The 20,580-nt window shown below is 37.7% G+C and overlaps 2 protein-coding genes across 3 annotated transcripts in view; both read left to right on the top strand.

Annotated features, from left to right (window-relative positions):
- The window catches only part of LOC121653115 (glypican-5-like), a 59,790-nt gene extending 54,403 nt beyond the window's left edge, over window positions 1–5,387 (top strand). For both annotated transcript variants that reach the window (XM_042006357.1, XM_042006356.1), the window contains exons 10-11: window positions 1,037–1,131; window positions 2,799–5,387. In XM_042006357.1, coding sequence (XP_041862291.1) covers window positions 1,037–1,131; window positions 2,799–2,894 — 191 coding nt within the window. In that variant the 3' untranslated portion in view covers window positions 2,895–5,387. The remainder of the gene's footprint in view (window positions 1–1,036; window positions 1,132–2,798) is intronic.
- A 7,980-nt stretch (window positions 5,388–13,367) lies between these two features.
- The window catches only part of gpc1a (glypican 1a), a 36,659-nt gene continuing 29,446 nt past the window's right edge, over window positions 13,368–20,580 (top strand). Inside the window, exons 1-2 of the mRNA XM_042007444.1 lie at window positions 13,368–13,761; window positions 13,892–14,084. Of these exons, the coding sequence (XP_041863378.1) occupies window positions 13,934–14,084 (151 nt within the window). The 5' untranslated portion in view covers window positions 13,368–13,761; window positions 13,892–13,933. The remainder of the gene's footprint in view (window positions 13,762–13,891; window positions 14,085–20,580) is intronic.

Genomic DNA, 20,580 nt, shown 5'->3' with positions numbered 1-20,580 from the left:
TATTTATATCATTGAACTGTGTTTTCCTGCTTTCTCTGTGTTTGTCATACAATGATTAGATATAAAATTTGTGTTACTGAGTGAAGATTTAGAAACTCATCGCATTCCTCAGCGACTTAAAATGGTTCTTGTCTATTGTCTATTCTGTCTCTTACAATGTGTATTGTAAGAGACAGAATCAGGTTTCAGCCCAAGCAGGTGTGTGCAGATCTGTGTGTGTGTTTCTGCCAGGATATAAGAGAGAGCGCACTGTGAGAGTGTTTTGGCGACAGCCCAGGTGAGTATGAGAACATCTTCGACCAATGTGTCTGTATGTGTGTGAGGGTGTGTGTGACTGAAGGCTTTTTTTTTTCATTTACCTGAGTTTGTGCTGGAAGGGACATGGACTGCTGCCAACACACACACATGCATATGAAAGAATACAGCAGCTGGTTCATTCCAGCTGCATGCCGGTTAAATGAGGCAACATTTTGCACATCTGTGTGCTTGTGTTTGTTTATGTGTGCAAGGTAATAGTCTGCTCTCTGTGGAAAGTTGTGGGTGGGTGGGGTAAAATCCATAAATCTTTCAGGACAGAACAGCAACAAAACAGCCATAAATAATAAAAAAGATTTTGTGCAGTAATGAGACTAAAAACAGAAATAGTTTTGTCTCCAAAACATTTGTGGAATTCGTTCAATATTTTTTACACCAGCTGTTATTACTGGTAAGCATCATCATGTCTTAAAATCCAGTAGTGATTAGGGTTTATTCAAGACAACATGGGGCTGCAAAATTTGGACAGAAAGTGTGTTGACACCAGTTGGGATCTTCAACTTGGAAAAGCAAACAGAGCACTACAAGAAGTTGGCTTTCCCTGAACAGTTTACACAAACACAAACAAAATGCAGTGAAGTAGTGGAAAGGACAAAAACTCAGAGGCTGCATTTATGAACTGTAATCACTAAGGACATTGTCTCTCAGATAAGGAGCTTAGTATTAAGATGATCTGCTTTCTTATTTTCTCTTTTATTATCATGTCTTTGCATCTATTCAGGTGATGAGACATCCAGCGGTCGTAGTCCAGGAACAAAGGACATGACTCCTATTCTTCATCACCCAGTCCCTCCTCACGAACACCCACCTCCACAGGTACGGAAAAGGATGTAAACAAATCTAATGGTCCTTTTAGATGATGTGACTGGCATTAGTGCCTTCAGTTTTTAAAGTGCAGCATTTTGTCATTCTGAAAGACAAATTTTAAGTTGATTTTACCGGTAAAGCATAAGATCAGAGGTTTGGGGATGGCCAATAAGCAATCCCATAAAACAATTCTGGTGTCACTGAGTATCTAATAATGTACTTCTTTTGTACCTTTGTAGATTATAATGTCATAATTTTGTGCAGCTTTTAATGCAGCTGTAAAATTGTCCAGACTGCAGAGTTGACATGTTATTTAAGCCTTTGAGCATGGTGCCTATTTTTTCTCAAAAATGGCACACCCATAATGAAGAGAGTATATCTCTGCAACCACAAAGTATCTTTGAATACTTATAGAGTCATAGTAGAGGAAACGCTTGTGATGTTTGTTAAGATGTGTAAATATAAGTAAATGTTTTACTGAAGTTAAGATAAATGAAGATGACACATGGCACAATTATAAACTGTTTCAGACTTGCTAAAAAATAAATAAATACTTTCAGGATGGATCTGATCTCTGTGGAATGATCCAGCTGCAGCTCTAAACCTTTATCAGATCATAGAACAATAATGGACCCTTATCTCTTCAAAGACCAACTCTGATAAAGAGAAGCAGAACAAAATTAGAAAGGTTTTCATACAGTTAGCTCAGGTGTCCAACATGGCAACTTCGGCCATAAATTTTCAGTGTTCCCCCAATGGGAGACCCTAATGTTTTAAAAGGTTGATAGTAAGTTGGGGATTTTTTGGTAAAAATCAACCAGTGTGCTCATGACGCTGTCATGTTTATGGAATGAAGTTCTTTTTTGTTTTAAAGGTAAAGTAAGTAAACATCAAAAGTTGACCCGAGGTAATCCGTCAACAGTTGTGATAATTGCTCTTTATACTTTTGAAGGACTCCAAATGGAATTAAACATATTTTGCCATTGAAATGATCTGAAGCATGTTAATAATGATGTATAAGCCAGTAAATGAGCAGCAGATCCAACACATTAATGCACAAGTGCAGAGAGATATTTGTAAAGGGCACCTGACAATTTTTACTGTAGTTGTTCTTCATTGCAGCCATTTCTGTCTGCTGAACGTTGTTTTTCTGAAATTTTCAGCATCTTATAACCACTGACTTTTTTCTCCAACATAATGATGAACTGCAGACATTAGGAACTAATCAACATATATATATATATATATATATATATATATATATATATAAATATATGTGTGTGTGTGTGTGTGTGTGTGTGTGTGTGTGTGTGTGTGTGTGTGTGTGTGTGTGTGTGTGTGTGTGTAAATCACACTGAGCTCTATCAAATAAAACCTGATTAAGTTTGAACGATTACCTCATTCTTTAAATACTCTGCATTTTTGTGTTTGGTTGTCTTCCCTAAACTTATTAACCTTTAAGATATTCTATAAATAGTTTTTTCCTGTTTTTTTGTTTGTTTTTGTTTGTTTTGGGTTTTGTTGTTATTTTTATTTTCAGTTGCTGAAAACCACTGCTAGACACCCAACATTAATTGCACATGTATACATACCAACATAAGTATACATGTATTCATTACTGGTATAATATCCAAAAATAAGTATAATTTTACACCTTATTGCATATCCTCTGTCAGGTGGCAGTTCACGGCTCAGCCCACATGGTGACTCTTGAACCGCTGACCCTAGCAATTCTTCTGCTCCTTTTGCTGTCTCCATGGGAACCACGCTGAATATGAGGACACCGAACTGCAGATGGACAGATACAGAAAAGGTTGAAAGACAGCCATGTGTTGTCTGTTGCTGGGTGATGTTGATAATTGGAGTTAATGAAGCACAACTTGGGTGCTCTCATTGGTTTTGCTTTGGGTGGTCTACCTGGTGGGACAAGCTCCTGATTTACCACAGCTGCTGTTGCACAGTATACATTTTTGTATTACTTGTACTGACATCTACATGTGTTCATTTGTATTAAACTTGGTTAGGACAGACTGCACAATACTACTGACTTTTTTGAAGAGAGGTGTAAATACAAATATATATTTTATATTTATATGATGAATTTCAGCAGATAACAAAGGCTTGATGTGCAAATAGATGTTAATATAGAACAACATTGAAAAGTCAACAAACATTTAGTTTGGTTTGCCTTCTCTCCACAGTTAGACCTTAATGTAGACACAACAGAATAGTAAAGGTACACTTGCAGTCATTTATTTATGGGAAAGAAACAGGATTGAAGGGGATGCTGAGACACTTTTATAAAATGTGAAACAACCAGTTATCTCATATTATTACTGGGAAGTCTGAGCAGATTTGTCTCACCTTGCATAACCTACCTCCATAGGAACACAAAGTTGCATGAGAATGCTGTAATTACTTACATTTTTTATATTGCCTAGTAGAAAAACTTGGAAATTTTTATTTTATTTTTTTTTTTACTTTTTAAAACAGTCACAGATGTTAATTGGTCAGGTTAAGTCCAGAATGCATTGACTGAGCCCTTACAAGCACGAGTCATTAAAACTTGTTGAGTGAGTACACTTCTTATTGAGTGATAGTTGCTTCCTGCAACGGAATAGGTTTACACTCTGGTAAGTCAAATTAGTGCAGAGCTGTAACCCTTTCACCCTGTTTTCTTCCCACACATAAACATCCTCTTTAGGTACTGGAAACTGTAGTTTCTGTCTCTTCAGCAAGTATATAGATTTTAAGCTAACAGCCACTTAAAAACTGAATTCATCCAGATGTGTCTTTGCAGTAGCTGAGTTCTCTCCCAGGAAAGTGTATCATTGGGTCATTTGTCATATCTATTTCTGCAATATAATATATAGTCTTGGTTCTTATGATTATAATTTATTAAATCTACTTTTCCAATCCACATGACTGACGTTACAGTCTCAGAAAGGGGAATGTCTGTCTTCATTTCAGCTTTAACTGCACTCCTTCAGCCTTAGGCTTTGTTTAAAATAATGTCCTAAAGAAATTTAAACAAAAAGCACTGTATACAGGAAAAGAGAACTAAACAAACTTCTGTCCAAAGAAAGGATAGTTTCACTCCCATCTCAATGTTGAGACATATTATGTGTTTTCAAAGGCTGGCTAGTCTCCAAGTGTGGATGCCCCAATGTCCCCCAAGTCTGATGTGTGTGTTATTAGCATGTCACAGGTGAAGACAAGTGAGTGATCAAGCACAGCTGATTTAAAAATGTGACTTGTAAATGTAATTCATGTTATTATGATTTATTCATTCTAACTCTCTGTTGAGTCTCAACCCCCCAAAACACACACAGCAGTGGGTTCATAACAACTGGAATACTAATGAAATGCATTCAAAAGGGTGCAAATGAAGCAACTGAAGGGATCCATGTGCAAATCTGTAAGGGGGTGCACAGCTTTCTTCTCATATCTATCACACTGTGATGCATATATTAACTTTCTCAGCTATATATACGACCTTTCTATTAGTTTCATTAGATTGTAGATTGTAACTTCTACTTTTGCTTCACTTGACCCTTTTTTTCTTTGTGTGATTGTGACTGACAGATGAGGTAACTTATGTAATAACATTAACAGTGTGGTCTCTTTAGGGTTGGCCACTGACATGTTTTGAAGAGTGTTAAGTGTAAAAATATATATTTTCATACATTTTATAGGCTCATCATTTTTGTATGATAAGACTTATGAGCATTTGCAGCTCTCAAAGTTGTCTGGAAAGTAATATTTTTTACAAATGGTAATGTCCGTGGTTTCTAACATTAAACAAAGTTTAGAAAACTTTGAAGGGACAGATGTGTTATTCTTTTAACAATGTATTTGCACATACTGTAGGTTTGAGTAGTGTCTCATTTGAGGTTGGTAAACACCACAGAAGTTGCTTCCTGTATACAGCTACTGCTTCTTAGCCAGTTTTTATCAGTATGTGGTGAAGGTGCTGGTGTGCTGGGAGGAAGCTGTACTGTGTCATTGTTAAAAAAAATATGCTTTTTCTAAGTTTAACAGCTCTACTAGTACAGTAACCCTAATTTTTAATTGTTATGTAGCAGTTTGCGAGGTTTCAGCATGCAACAAGCACCATGTTAGCTGCAGCTGTGGTTTCTCTTGTCAAACCCAAAAAACTATTATGTTAAAGTAAACTAAACCAATGACCCTTAATACAGTGTGTCCTGCTACATTGTGTCATTAATCAGTGTGATATCCCTGATAATAAATGATTTTCAAATACATATTGTACTTATGTCTCATATGTAATGCATGAATAATTTAGTAGAAGACATACTGTTTATGAAAGAAGTCTGAAGTGAAGTGTATGGTCTTGTATAAAAATAAAATTCACCTCATTTGGTCTGCATTAAAAAATTTTAAGCTTTGCAGCCATCATAAAAGCAGAGGTTAGAAATTATTTTCCTACACAAAAACTGCAAAAATTAGTTAAACTGCATGACCTGATACCAATTAATAAGTTTACATTTGTGCTTTCAAGCCTGTTAAGAATTAGCTTTATTAAACATTCTAAAAATATTCAACTTAAGCTCTTCAAAAACTGGTGCAACAGAAATTAAGCAAAGCAATGTTGCATCCACTGAATCAGCATCATCAGTCTTCACTGAACATGCAGCTGCCTTTGAAAAACAGCAGCATGTTGCATTTAAACAACATATACAGCCTCGAGGGAACTCCAGGGTTTTTGTTTGTTTTTTTTGTTTTTTTTAGTTATTGATGACAATTGAAAATGCTAAAAATACAAAATAATGATGATGGTAGAAAAACACATCTTAAATTCTGAATGTGGTCCTATGTTTGCACAACTTGCATCCTTTACAATTTGGTTTGTAGCTCTATCATGATAGGTTTATTTGTGTAGTACATTTAACTCCTATAATGATAAGGTGCTTTGAGAGGCTGGTAAAGGACTACATCACCTCCACATTATCTCCTGTATTTATCAGTTTGCTCACCAGCCAAACCGCTCCACAGAGGATACCATTTCCTCTGCTCTTCGCCTGGTTTACCTGGAGGAAAAACACACACATGCTTGAATGCTGCTGGTTGACTTCAGCTCAGTATTCAACATAATCATCCCCATCAGCTAGTAAGCAAGCTGTGTCTTGTGAGAATCAGTAACCCCTGTATAACTGGCTGCTGGACTTTCTCACCAACAGACCACACTGCTGTTCACTTTACTGACAAGTGACTGCTGCTCTGAAATCACACCCTGATATATATATATATATATATATATATATATATATATATATATATATACATATATATATATATGCAGATAATACGACAGTGGTGGGTCCCATTCAGGACAAGAACTGCTTGTCTCACAGATAGGAGGTAAAGCGACCGGTGGAATGGTGCTGGAAAAACAGCCTGGTCCTGAATGTTGAGAAAACCAAGAAAATGATCATCCATTTCAGGAAGATTAAGACTGGCAGCTCACCATTCGTCATAATGGTAATGCTGTGGAGGAGGTCAGTATTCCTGGGGGGTGCACACAACAGACAGTCTGCACTGGTTGCTACAGACCTCATCTCTTGTCAAATGTGCTAAGCAGCATTTGCAGTTCCTACATCGGATGAGACTAGCACAGCTGTCCCCTCCCATCCTCACCACATTCTACTTAGGCACCATAGAAAGCGTGCTGACCAGCTGCATCTCCATCTGGTTTGGCAGCGCCAGGGCTTCAGGCAGGAAGTTGCTGCCTAGGATGGTGAGGACTGCAGCAAGGATCATTGGGACTCCTCGTCCATCCACCCAGGACATTGCACACAAGTGGCATCTCAGCAGAGCCCACAACATCCCCAGAGACCCCACACACCCCCACCATGGCCTGTTCTACCTGCTGCCTTTTTGGAAAAGGTTCTGGGGCATCAACACGAGGGCAGCCAGGTTTTGCACCAGTTTCATCCCCGAGCCAGCTGACAGTTAAACTCTTGGTAAACCCCCATCCTCGCTTTCCCTGCCTGCCCCTGGACTGTCTGATACTCCACCTATCATCTCAATGTTTCTGCTACTTTGCTGTGTAATACACCTATATGCAATACTGCTATTTATTTAATATTTATACATGTAGGAAAATCCTTACAAATTTATCATTTTTATACTGTACATATTTTTCTTTTGCTCTATTTAGTATCTTATATTTTGAGTTGTTTTGTCAATCAGTATATAGATATTTATTACAAACTCATTTAAAAAAAGGACGTTTTACTTTATTTTACACCAGCCACATCAATGTTGTTAAAACTTGTCTAAAACATGTGGTAGATTAAAGATGTCAGAAATGTAGGTATATATTATTTGGGGACATGATGACAGATCTTTGGCCTCTGGCCCCGTGAGAGATTACTGTGATTGGATTGGCATGGTCATGCATCTGGCACAAGCCGCTTTGCTGGCACAGAAAGCTGCCGAGGGATGATATGTAATAAAGACATGACTGAATACAAACTACCACATAAAGAAATACACAGAGGGAGTCTGAGAAAGCTTAGAAGAAAAAGACTGAAGAGGAAAAGTGTTTCTATGCTTAATTTTGATGATAATAAATCTGAGATCTGCACATATATTCACAACCAGTCTTTAAATTTTGCTTTGTTCTGAGTTTAAATTCCATATTTGACTCTTTTTTTTGTCATTATTATTGAGCTTTGTTGTTTTTTTTTTCCTGGTGAGCTGCATCGTTTGCTAAATTGATGCATTTCCACTAAATAGGGTAATGGACCAGTAAAGTCTGCTCATTGCAACACATAGTGACATTGTGACTGAAAAGCAGGATTTAGATCAGATTAGAGCTGGACTGTGAAAATTAAACATACAAGCATGAACCAGGGCAAAAACAGGGAGTAGGACATTAGATTTTCAGGATCTTTTTTCAACAGGCTCATAAAGTTTCTCAGCTGAATAATATTCTTCCTCTAAACCAGCACAGATGAAATTAGAGTTCTGATTATTTTGACCCTTTATAAGGTTTATGATTGGTGTTTGTGCTGTTCAAATCATATTATTGTTGATGTTTCAGACTTTGAGGCACAAATTAACTTGTTAACTGCAGTGTTTTGCAGTGATCCACACAATTTTATTGTTTCAGCTTTTAAAATATGACAAGAAACTCAAGTTACTGAATATGTCATAAACACAAAGTATGCTTTATAATTATTTATGTAATTATTTTTCTTCTTCTTTGTTTTTAAGAGAAGCATATGATTGTAAAGACCAGTGAGACACTTTAACATCTGATCCATGTGAATATGAACAGTCTATTGTTGAAATGCTTCTAGGTGTATCAATCTTGAATATCAGTTGCTGTCAGGTAAACAGTAAGGGTGTGACATTGTAGTCTAAATTTAGACTGGGTGTTTAGGACTCATTTAATCCTGAAAGCTGATCATGTTCACAGTGTCTGGAAGTCTGCTCATCCCAGTTTATGAGGCCGACATCAGGACAACTTTGCTGAAACAATCAAGGATTAAGTGTCTTGCTGGAGGCTCTTTTAACTTCAGCTCAAAATCATCAAACACCTTAGCAACACAGCTATATTTCTTCTCAGAATTAATCAAAACCACTGTTTTTGTTATCAGAAATACCAACAAGACTGAGAGCTTAAAGCAACGCACTCAGTTTGGTTTTAAATGATGTGCTGAATGCAGATGGATGGTTTGACCACGTGTTAGAACCACAGTATGACAACAAGATCTGGGAAAACAGGAGATCTGAACTTGAGATTGTTGTGAACTTGTTTTTTTTTTTTTGTTGTTGTTGTTGCTGTTGTTGTTTTTTCTTTTGGTCATTTTGTTTTGTCTTTCTTTCACAGTTTATTTGAACTTTTTAATCTCTGATTAGGTTTGGGCACCAAATGTACCTGCTTAGGATAAAAAATGATTTTTGAACAGCTGGTTCGTGGTTTGAACCTCAGTTGGGGCCTTTATCTATGGAGCATTTATGTTCTCCCAGTGCATGTGTGAGCTCTCTCTAGGTAGGCTGTTCTCTGGTTTCCTCTCACAGTGTAAATTCATGCTTGTTAGGTTAATAAGTGTCGCCCTAGTAGTAAGTGGACAGTTGTTTGTCTTTCTGTGTTGGCCCTGTGATGGACTGGTGACCTGCCACTCGCTAAATAGTTGCTGGGAAAGCAGGTGAACTCCACTGGAAGTGGATATAGCTGATGGATGGATGAATAAATAGTGAATGGGTTAACTTAACTCCTTTACTACTTTAATAATTTTGCTTCTAGTTTTTTTTTTTTTTTTTTTTTTTTTTCAGAGAAAGTAATTTATGTATGAATAACGGTGTCATTCAAAAATAACTCATGGTGATGGAACAGCGGGACGGATTGCCATTATATTTTGCATAACGTTAATTTTACCATCAGGATAATGAACCACCAACAGTACTGAAGAATGCAAAATAAAATCTATTTAATCACTGAATTATTTTCACCATTGGCACACTGAATCCAACTAATGACATTATGACTTGCTGCAAAAAAAAAGTGTCCTTAGTAGATTACAGCAGCTGGCAGAAGCTACAAGAAAGAAAGGAATTTCACTTGCTGCCAATGCATTTACTTGCTGGTTTTCAGTGTTAACCTCAAAGTGTTTTCAGGTTTCAGCAGGTTCACATTTAACTGGATGCCATTATATCATTGTTTATTGGTTAGGGTTGAAAGATCTTATCTCAAATGACAGATAACTTGGATTGAGAGTGGCAGGTAAGCTATTAAATTTTCATCATATGTATGAATTATTGTGAGTGGGAATGCAAGTACATTTATCTACTGTCAGTAGTCTTTGTTGTAGATTTCTGATTTTAATTAGAACCCTGTAACTGCAGGCACCACCAAGACAGACTGACATGTAAATCAAGAGTGGCCATGGTTTAAGATTGGCTAAAAAGAAAATATCTGTTGCTCCGACTTATTGTCTTAAGAGGAGATAGAAGAGATCAGAAAATACGTTAGAGAAGGCTAAGCTGCCTTGCCTTTCACCATTTTGCTCTCTGGCATCTTCACACACCATTGCATTACTGCCACACACTATAGATACATATGATTTTTCTGTGTAATACTATAAGACTCTATGTGTGAGTGACATAAAGATTAAGATTCAAAGAAACCCAAGTGAAAATGTTTCAAAAAGTGGTGAATATTAAAGTATTAAGACTTGTGTTTGTATAGCAGATTGATCTGAAGATGGATAAAGTTTGGATGAGGAGCTGGGAACTCAAATAAGATGATGAAACTGGTTCAGTCTTCTGGTTCATACAGATGTATGTTCATGACCTTGCTGTGATATCCTCATATCATGCCTGAGGACAATTTTTGTTTGGAAAGAGAGTTCACAAAGAAATTGATATATTATTTGTTTTATGACACCTAAAAATGAAATGTACCAAGTTGGTTCCTGTAGATTCTGAAAACATTTTGACATCAATGCTGTGTGACCTTATTTGACACTGAAATCCTCCACCTTTGAGGTGCCAAGAAGAAAGTCAAGATGATACTTGTGCTCCTTTTCAGACAATATCCACATTGTTGAAGTCAATGAGCAACCAGACTAGTTATCAGTGTCGGTGTTTTCTACCAGATCATTCAAATGCACTTCTAGTTTTTTCTGAGAAAGTCATTTATGTTTGAATAATGGTATCATTCAAAAATAACTCATGGTGCTGGAACAGCTGGATGGATTGCCATTATATTTTGCGAAACATTAATTTTGCCATCAGGATAATAAACCACCAACGGTACTGAAGAATGCAAGATAAAATCTATTTAATCACTCAAATATTTTCACCACCAGCATTATGACTTGTTACCAAAAAAATGTCCTACACAGGCTACAAGAAAGGATGAATTTCACTTGCTGCCAAAGCGATTGCTTGCTGGTTTTCAGTGTTAACCTCAAAGTGTTTTCAGGTTGTTGAAAACCACATTGTTGAAGTCAGTGAGCAACCAGATCAGTGTTGGTGTTTTCATTTGACATCAATATTGTTTTATTGTTTTTTTGTTTTTAACATTTTCATCTGAAAGCTTGCTACATTCTTCTTAGGGCTCACTTTGCTGGCATTTCCTAATCTCCCTTAACACATCAATCCTGACAGCATCTATCCTTCCACGGTAATAAATCACTGACTGGATTATTTCTTACCCTGACACAGAGTGTGTGGAGCAAAAGCATTTGTGTGCTTCTGTACGTTGGATTATGTGAAGGTATAGCTTCATTGCTTTTACTTTGATTTTGGTGTTCTATAATGCTTTAAGTTTGTCCTCAACCACTGATAATAACCTCTTAATAGTAAAAGTTCCCAAATTTAACTTAAATTTCAAATGGTAATCTGTAATTGATGTTTTATACTCCATAAGACCCAATGGTTCAGGAAGTAGTAGGGATGAATACATGGTTCAACTTTTATACATGACAAAATATTTTTTTTTCTTAATGGAATCCATATATGTATGATTGATAGCCACTGAAATCAAATATCAGGTAAGTACAGTGTGAGCATGTATTATTCCACACAAGTGAGTTGATGAGGTTAGCTGAGAGTACCACAAGGCTATCTGAGACCCTTTTACCACTACAACAAGTCTCATCTCACTGAAAACACCCTTTGACAAGACTGCAGGGCATTTTAGGCTTTATATTTTGTATATATTTGTGATAATACACTTTACAAATACTGTATACAGTATTGTAAGGTACCTCAAAGATTTTTGAGATAGCAGAAAACAATTTCTCACAGAGGGCTCAAGTGAAAATTGAATCAGGGGTTTTGGGATCTTGTCATTGAGTTGAATGTATAGCTGAAAACAACAGCTTTGATTCTTCCTCTCAGATTTTCAGAGCTGGCTGAAAGGATTAGCTCTTATTGTGCCGAAAGAGTATTAGTGAAGTCAGCCCACCTTGCAAAGATGGGGTCAAGGTCCAGGCAAAGTGGAAGCCAAGCAAGTTCAAACTCAGATAATCATGTCATGAACCTGTTTTTTTGCACCTTGGTGAGACTTGCTGAGAACTTATCCCTTACAGCAACTTTCTGACTAGACACATTTTTTCACAAAATAGTGACAAGGGCAGTGACTTTTTAAGGTCTTCATGGTCTTATATAATACATCATGTTTTTAATTAACATGGCCAACTGTGAGTCTGACCTGACATCCGTATCTTTCTTGCACATTTCAGCTTTGCACTCTTCTGCTATATCCAATTAAAAAGTAATGAGAATAATTTGAACCCTTTGTTACTTTGAAGTCTAGCAAATTATTCTTCGTTTCAGCCAAATTTTTTCTGTGTCAGTCAAATTTTGTAGTAGCCACTGGCTTTTCCTGGCCAGCTTCTGTATCCAGCCCTGCTGCTTATGGGGGGGATGTAGAATGCGAAGACTGGAGAGCATCGGACAGCTCATCAGTCACGTCCACCAGCACTGCCAAACTGAGCCCAAGGAAGGCACTGAATCTCTACCTGCCACTGAACTCTCTGCAGATGCAGGCTGCTGGGTAAGTCGGGATTGTTTGTAGACAGGCTAATTGCATCTTCGTAATTTCTTCCTTACACGTGGATTCATGCATTCACTTGCAGAAAAAAAAATAATAAATAAATAAAAAAATTCTGACCTGTGTATAAACTTTTAAGTGACTGCAGTTTGTTTGATGTTGAAAGACTGCAGGGCAACTGAACACTCTCTCAGTGAAGAATAATTCAGCTAAATCCTTTTAGCTTTGAAACTTGCTGCCAGTAGATCTGAAGTCTCCTAAATTTGGACCACCCTTTATCAAAGCACTTGATGAATATTTCACAACACATTTCGTTTTAGTTTAAATTATATATTTTTAAACTATATATATATATATATATTTTTTTTTGTGTGTGTGTGTGTGTAAATACACAGTTATGGAAAAGAAGTCAAAATAGAATTAAAACAATAAAAAATTAAAAAGTACCAAATATAAAATATAGAATAAGATAAGGGTGATAAAAAAATTAAGAAATAAAATCACATAGATCATTTTTACTAAATAACCAAATGCACGAATGAATGAATGAATGAATGAATAAATAAATAAATAACTCATTTTACTGGAATTCTAACATTTCGGATCTGCAGGTGGCGTTGTTTAGCCCCTGGTCTTTGCAACAGAAGACGCGCATATGCACGCGCGCGCGCGCACATACACACTTACACACAAAGAGAGGGAGAGAGCATCAGCAGTCTGCTGCGCACTCCTACCACCACACATTTCATTGTCCCAAAGCCTGAAACATGGAGAGTCGCTGAACAGTTCTCCTCTGGTCTGAAACCCGTCTAAAGTAACAGACTGAGTTCTTTTGTTGCTTTTAAACCGGCTGATTTTCACAACCATGGAGCGGTAGTGTGTGTGAGCGCGGACCTGCAGCAGCTTACACTGAGCGACACCTGCGCTCTCCATTCCCCTCTCTTTTGTCTCCAACATCTCCGTAGCTCACGACCAGCAGTAAAGAGGAGGAGAGGAGGAGGAGGAAGAAGAAGAGGAGCGGGGTGTACCTGATACCCACATCCGTGTCTCGCGCAGAAACAGCCCGAACCGACTGCTGCGGGCGCTTTCCTCTCCTGTCTGGCTGTGTGAGTGTATTAACCGGAGCTTTGTGCGGTTTGAACGGGACACGTTGCTCCTTATGTCACACTGAAAAGTCTTTAAAATACATAAATTGCAGCAAAACACTGAAAGGATCTTTTACGAACTGCTGTTCAGGATTTTCTGTGAGGAAGCGGACTATACATCATAAGATAGAAGATGCGTCCTCCGCTGCTCCTCTGCGCTGTGGTGTGTCTGTGTGCGGCACCGGGCCCGGTGGCTGGGGCGGATAGAAGCTGCTCCGACCTGCGGCAGTTCTACACCGGGAAAGGGTTCACTCTGGCAGGGGTACCTCAGACCGAGATCTCCGGTGAGTTTTCAGGAGATGACTTCACAGCTCATAAGTTTACAGTCATATTTAAATTACCTGGCTTGTTTTTTGTTTTTTCTTTATTAATTATTACATGATATGGTGGTTTACAGCTTTTTGTGGCTTTACTTATTGTGTGGGAATTCTTATGGCATTTTAATATATAATATTGTTTTATATTTATAGCTACTTTCAAATATTGTCTACATTTGAAAATGATCATTTCTCAGGCTTATTTCTAAAGTGCTGGGGCTGTGGACTGTGGATGTTGTTAATGAGGATATTCCGCCTTAAGTTTTAGGTTACAATTACCTGTTTTGTTGTGTTGAATAGCAGGTGTGCAGTTCATATATCTTATTTTAGTTTAGCTCATCTTTACACCCTCATGCTGAACCTTTACCAAACATAAGTACACTATCTTCCAGTCTAGGCACTCCTGCACATCCCTATTATAGTCTTTTGTATGTTCATTGTTGAGGGCAGAACTGCACGTGGGTGTGATACTCTGGAGCTATTTCTTACATTTACGATAGTTTGCTGATTTTTAAACTGCCGGTGTGGATATAGTTAAACAGAAAAATAAAGAAGAGAACATTTGCTTTTTGCTTGTGGCTGTTATAGCTACATTTATGTGTCCTTGGGCATTTTTCATTGTCTCATTTGTTGTGGACTGCAGGTGTGGTGTGTGTGTGTATGACTCAGGAGATGCTGAAATGGCCTTCTGTTTCATTTGCATAAACTAATAATTTAAGCTTGCCTTGGGCAATAACCACTAACTTCGGTAGCTCAGAAATATCCCAAGATAAACTGCTGTTGATTTAAACAAAGGAGAGACTGGTTTAGAGTCACTTTTGCTTCTTTCCTGGACTCTGTCTTGTCAATCAGCTATGCAACACGTCGGACAATTATGCATTTAATCAATCTGTCAATTACCCAGTCAGTCAAGTAATCAGTCAGATTCGGATGCAGTTAGTCTCACATCACACATCAAAGTCTCTCTTTCATTTTCTTTGGCTGCTACCGTCCACAAATCTGATTGAACTGTCTCAGCCATGAGGAAAATGGAATTGAGTTGTTTTCCCCCTTTAAGGCAATCATCTGTCGTTCAGTGTCTCTTCTCGTTTTTCACCTAACAATGGACAGAAGTCAGGAGCTTCACAAAAAGGAAGAAAAACCAAGTCGAGTTTAAGGTGTGTGCTCGCTGTGAACGATCTGAAGGTCATTTCATGTTGTGTCAACGAAAATGCTCCCATACAAGCTTGTGAGTTATTAATATTGGATGTGTGTGTGTGTGTGTAGGTGGGTGGGTGTCTGATAGAGACAGACCACTGCAAATACAGCAGACAAGAGTGAAGCAAAAGAAGCAGAGAGAAAAGGAAAGAAAACAGACAGATAGTGAGGCAGGTTAACAGAGATGGAGCAAGTAAATCACTCAAGGTTTTGGTTGACGCCTCACAAAACAACTGTGGAAGACACCCAGTGTGACTCGCTCTTTCCTTTTCCATTAAAACTAATCTTTTATTGAGAGATGAAAAACAAAAGCCATCATCCACTTGGAGCTTGATTTGATCTGGACTCTGAACTTTGAGGAAGAGTTCCCAGAATTCAATAAAACATCGAGTTAAGAACCAAATGATGGAGACAGACATGGAATTCCCTAGAACATGGTCGCCTTAGTCCTTCTCTGGGTCCTCTGGTTGGTCATTTTAGCTTTTGAAGGCATCAAGAGAGAATTCACTGCTCTGCTGTGTCAGGGACACTTTGGAGAGTGGGTAAATTTCCTGATGTAAACAGAATTTCATTGCAACTTTATGCAGTTGGGGAGAACTTGTGCATAGTTAACCTCTCAGTCATTTAGTTGGATAGCCTTTCTGAATATTTCATGTTTGGAAGATAGTGTAACTGTTATCAATCTCCATTTAAGTTTTTGAACTTATGTATTTTTGTAAGAAAGCATGCAGTACGATCATAGATATAAACACTTATAAGTAACTGCTTTCCTTTTTCACCCTTATATGGTTTATAATTGAACTGAATATTAAGCATTCCAGCATGATGTTTCTGTCACTTCTCAAAGCAGCTTTGAAAGAACAATCTGGTGTCATTATGTACACACTTTTTGCTCTTTCTCATCACATGTCACAGACTGCAGGCCATTTACCAGCCTAAAAAGACACTTGAAAAGCTTTAAATGTAAATAAATGACATTCAAACTTTATCAGGTAAGGCATTTTCTAGCAATGCAATGCCACGAGATTTTGTTTTAAGGAAAGATTAATACTTTCTAGTTCAAGGAGATTTTATGCCCATGATTCTGTAAACATTTAAAAATAGAAATGTTTTTTCAAATTTATTTAAATGTATATAAATGTGCCTTGAAGTCATTTTTGTCTTTTGACCTGCCTGCAGCTATGGTGATGTTTAAGAGCTGTTAGAATCACAGCTTATTATAGGTTATAATAGTTTTATTGTTATAAAATTGAAAATGAGTTTCTGCTTTTTTTACTGGAGGGAAACCATGGTCTAGCCAAAATATCATTCTTTGAGGGAAAATTAGCAGCATCCATTCAGTCTTACTTTACTTCTTATTGTTATCTAATATATTGTATCTAAATATGTTATATGCATGTGATAGATCAGCAGATGTTTTGATCATGTGACCTTCCTGTGTGTGAAGCAGACTCACATTTAAAGGAGCAAACACTTTCCTAATGACTTTGGACAAAACCCAGCTGTTGCTATTCAGGAATGTTTACATTTAACATTGTTTGTAGAGCAGAACACAGAGAAGGTTAACGACGGCTTAGTGTGACTGTCCTCTTCCACAGTATCTCCGACGTGCAGATACTGACTTTAATTAAGTTCAAATAATATGCAGCCTCTAGTGGTCATGTGAACAACTACATATAAATTGTAAATATGGCATCCATGCAGATAACAGATGTATAGTATTTTAGCTCAAACCACGATTGCTTATTTTTTTTTTAGTTTAACCCAAAACCAAAAGCCAACCAGGAAATAACAGTTGTTTTGTTGCCATGGGTTGTATTTACGACTTACCATGCACCCAGCGAAATGAAGGTAAGGGTTGTATTGTAAAAATAATGTATTTTGATTAAAACTAAGATTTTCTTTGTAATTTTACTCAAGCAGTGGTTTATGTTGATCTCGATTTTATGTCACAAAGTCCCATGCTTGAAAGCACAGTGCATACCAGCACCATCCAGCACCACATCCGTCTTTCCTCCTTATGAGGACTTTCTGACTCAAACAAACAACTTGACAGTGACGTCTGCCTCAAAGCTTATGAGTTTATTTCCCTCCTGTCTCTTGTTGGTGCAATACTTTACATGATGTTGTTAAGTGTTGCATAAATGGGTATGAGCAAAAAATCTCTATAAATGTTTTATTTGGAGGACTTTAATTCACTGAGGATAAAAACACTTGCTGGATGATCGTTACACAGAATTAGTCTGTCGGTTAATTGTCTCCCGACTTGGTTAAATATCTGGGACGTAGCCCTGTGGAACATCCTGCAAACTTTCCTGTTCCTCTCTTGATTAATTTTAAATCTATGATTATCCCCTGACTATGGATTTAGCACTATTATCAAATCAAAATTTTATTAATCTCACACTTTGGTTCATGCCCAAATACCTGCAAAACTAACTGTAGGAATGAGAGTTGTTATTGATATGATTAACAGCCGTGACAGGGGAACTAGTGTTGCTTCAACCTTGATAAACAGCCTGTGTGCTAAATCATGGTATAATTTTCATAGGCTAGCACCCATACTGTAGCAGTAACTAGCACATTATTGTCATACATATTGGCAGATTTAGTCAAAGCAATCAAAGCTGAGCAGGCAAGATTAAAATGATGTATGTCCCACCCAATCGGCACTGAGGGAAGTACACTGGATGTAGGAGGGCAAAAAGAGAGGTGTCCTCTTCCCACTCTACATCCCTGCCCATTTCTATTTGTCAACGACACATTATTAATGGAAAGTCTGCAGCTTGCAAGGCAGAGAAAACATTTTTATTCACTATATAAATTAAAGTATATCTTGAGAATCACCAGGACTTGCCAGGCCTAAACAGGGCAGGTGACTTCTTTTTGTAAGGTGATATGTTAAATATGATACCAAAATGTGAATAATATAAAAAGCAAATGCTCTGAATTCCTAGCTAGAGTTTTTAAAAAGCCTATTATCTTCAGTCTTACCTCCCATCTTTTGTCCTATAGCTTTAACACAATGTGAACAGATGAATAGAAGCTGTCTTTTCTGCCGTTTGCAAGTTTGATTTTTTGTGCCTGCGGGGGTTTTTAACTCGCATATTGCACCCTTCGCCCAGTCAATTGTTAAAGACTAGCTCATCCTACAGCATGGATGTGTGTGTGTGTGTGTGTGTGTGTGTGTGTGTGTGTGTGTGTGTGTGTGTGTGTGTGTTTAAAAGTCAGTGAAAGCCAACACCTTTTCCAGAGAAGATACTTAGCTTCATTCACACATGCTTTGTCTGTGTGGAGCTGCACACACCCATATGATCGAGTGACACCTAGAAACAAGCAGACTATGCAACCTGCTCACTTCATTTTCTATGTAGGAATGTTTTGACACCTGTGTGGGTTTTATGTGTGAGCTACACATGCTACATATTGATTAGCTGTCACATTATTTTATGTTTGAATTGCACAACACACAGTATGTTTAAGAGTTATCGTTACATTACATTAGGATGCATTACAGTGTTGGTTTCTGGTGTTAAATACACAGCACAAAGGGTGAAATAACTATTTTCCAGTTACTATACTATGTTCATTTTCAAGTTCATAATGCTATTTCATATTTTGTCTAAACTACCTCAGACTTTTCTTTTGTAATTTGAAGTTTACATTAACTGTGAGAATACTGTGAATGCTACAAAGTTCATTAGAAAGTCTTGTGTTTAATTAAACCAAGCATGAGTACTTCCCAGTTTAACTAATGCAGGCTCGTATCTGCAGACAGCGGTTTTGAACCTGTGGTGTGCATGAACACTTATGAATGTATGTGAGCAAGGAAACGGATACTGTCTGTCATCTGCCACACATCACATTCTCACTCAGGCGCTCACAGCACACGCCACCATGCGAAACGCCGAACAGCCAGCACACACTTACGCATACTCGCACAAACACCCACAGCGTCTCTTCGCTCCTCTATAACTTCTGCACTTCTTCCCTGATTCCTGGTGGTGTATCTTCATTGTTTTTCCGGACATGCTGAGATCAATGAGTGCAAGGGTGTGTTTGTGTGTGAGAGAGAGAAAGAGAAAGAGAGGACCCTGGTTGGGTGTTAAAAGCAGAGCTGTGAATCTTTCATGATGTCTGATCCAGCAACATAAGAGAGAGAGGCAGGCAGAGATGTAAAGGTGAGGTGGAAGAGGAGAGGGTGAGAGGAGGAGGAGGAGGATGAGAGTATCTGGAAGAGGCTCTGTTATTGTTAGCTTTTTTGTTTATTATTTGTCCTTCATCCTCACTTCACCAGAGATGAGTACTTCCACATTTGGTTTGATGCAGATAGTGCCTTCTGTGCTCTGTATTTAATCTTTTTGTTGTGTTTCTTATTAAAATACTTGGAAGATTTTCCATTATGCAAGAGAGTTTATACCTTTTATTGAAATGAGTTGACTATAAGGGATTAAATTAGGGATCACCCACTCTGGTCCTCGAGGGCCGGTGTCCTGCAGGTATCGAACTTTTCCCTTCTGCAACACAACTGATTCAAATTAAATTAATCTCTTAACAGCTTGTTTTCAAGTTCTGCAAGATGATTAATGACCTATTCATTTGAATCAGGTGTGTTGCTGCAGGGAAACATCCAATACCTGCAGAAGACCAGCCCTCGATGACCTGAGCTGGTGATCCCTGGGTTAAAATATTCATCAACTAAGATACGCTAAGATATGCTGAAATTGTTCAGCTAATTGTAACAACTGAACTCCAAGCATCTCATTACCTGAATAGTTCAATCGCGTTTGGGGTTTAAATAACATAAAAGCTTTTTGTGCCTGAAGTATAGTATATTTTTAAAGTTATAAGAGTTTTGCTTGTGATGGTAGCAGCTTCAGCGGTAAGGCCAATGATAAACCAGGAAACAGGAAAGTCTCCTCCTTTCTTTCAAGGTTTTATTACGTCAACCGAGCAGTAGAGGTCATTAGGTGCATGAAAAAGCTTTGCTTTACTTCATGTCTTCTAGATGATTAATCAGCCGAGTATGCTGACTTTTGCCTAAAACCTGCAGTTTTACAAGGGAGTTTTATCTACTACACTTTTTCGAAATTATTTCTGAAGCACTCAAGTCTCATTAAAACTTGACTGTTTTATCCTCCATTTTTTCTTTTGTAATGACTTCCCTTGAGGATGCTGCCCTGCTGAGGCTTTTCATACTCAACAGGCTGTCAGTTCGTATGACCCTTACCTGTTCATCTAAATGTCTAAGTGTTCAACTGTATCT

This window comes from Melanotaenia boesemani, chromosome 14 (assembly GCF_017639745.1).
Source record: "Melanotaenia boesemani isolate fMelBoe1 chromosome 14, fMelBoe1.pri, whole genome shotgun sequence".
Lineage (NCBI taxonomy): Eukaryota > Metazoa > Chordata > Actinopteri > Atheriniformes > Melanotaeniidae > Melanotaenia > Melanotaenia boesemani.
Note: the sequence above shows the minus strand (reverse complement) of the source record. Positions and strands in the feature narration are given on the sequence as shown.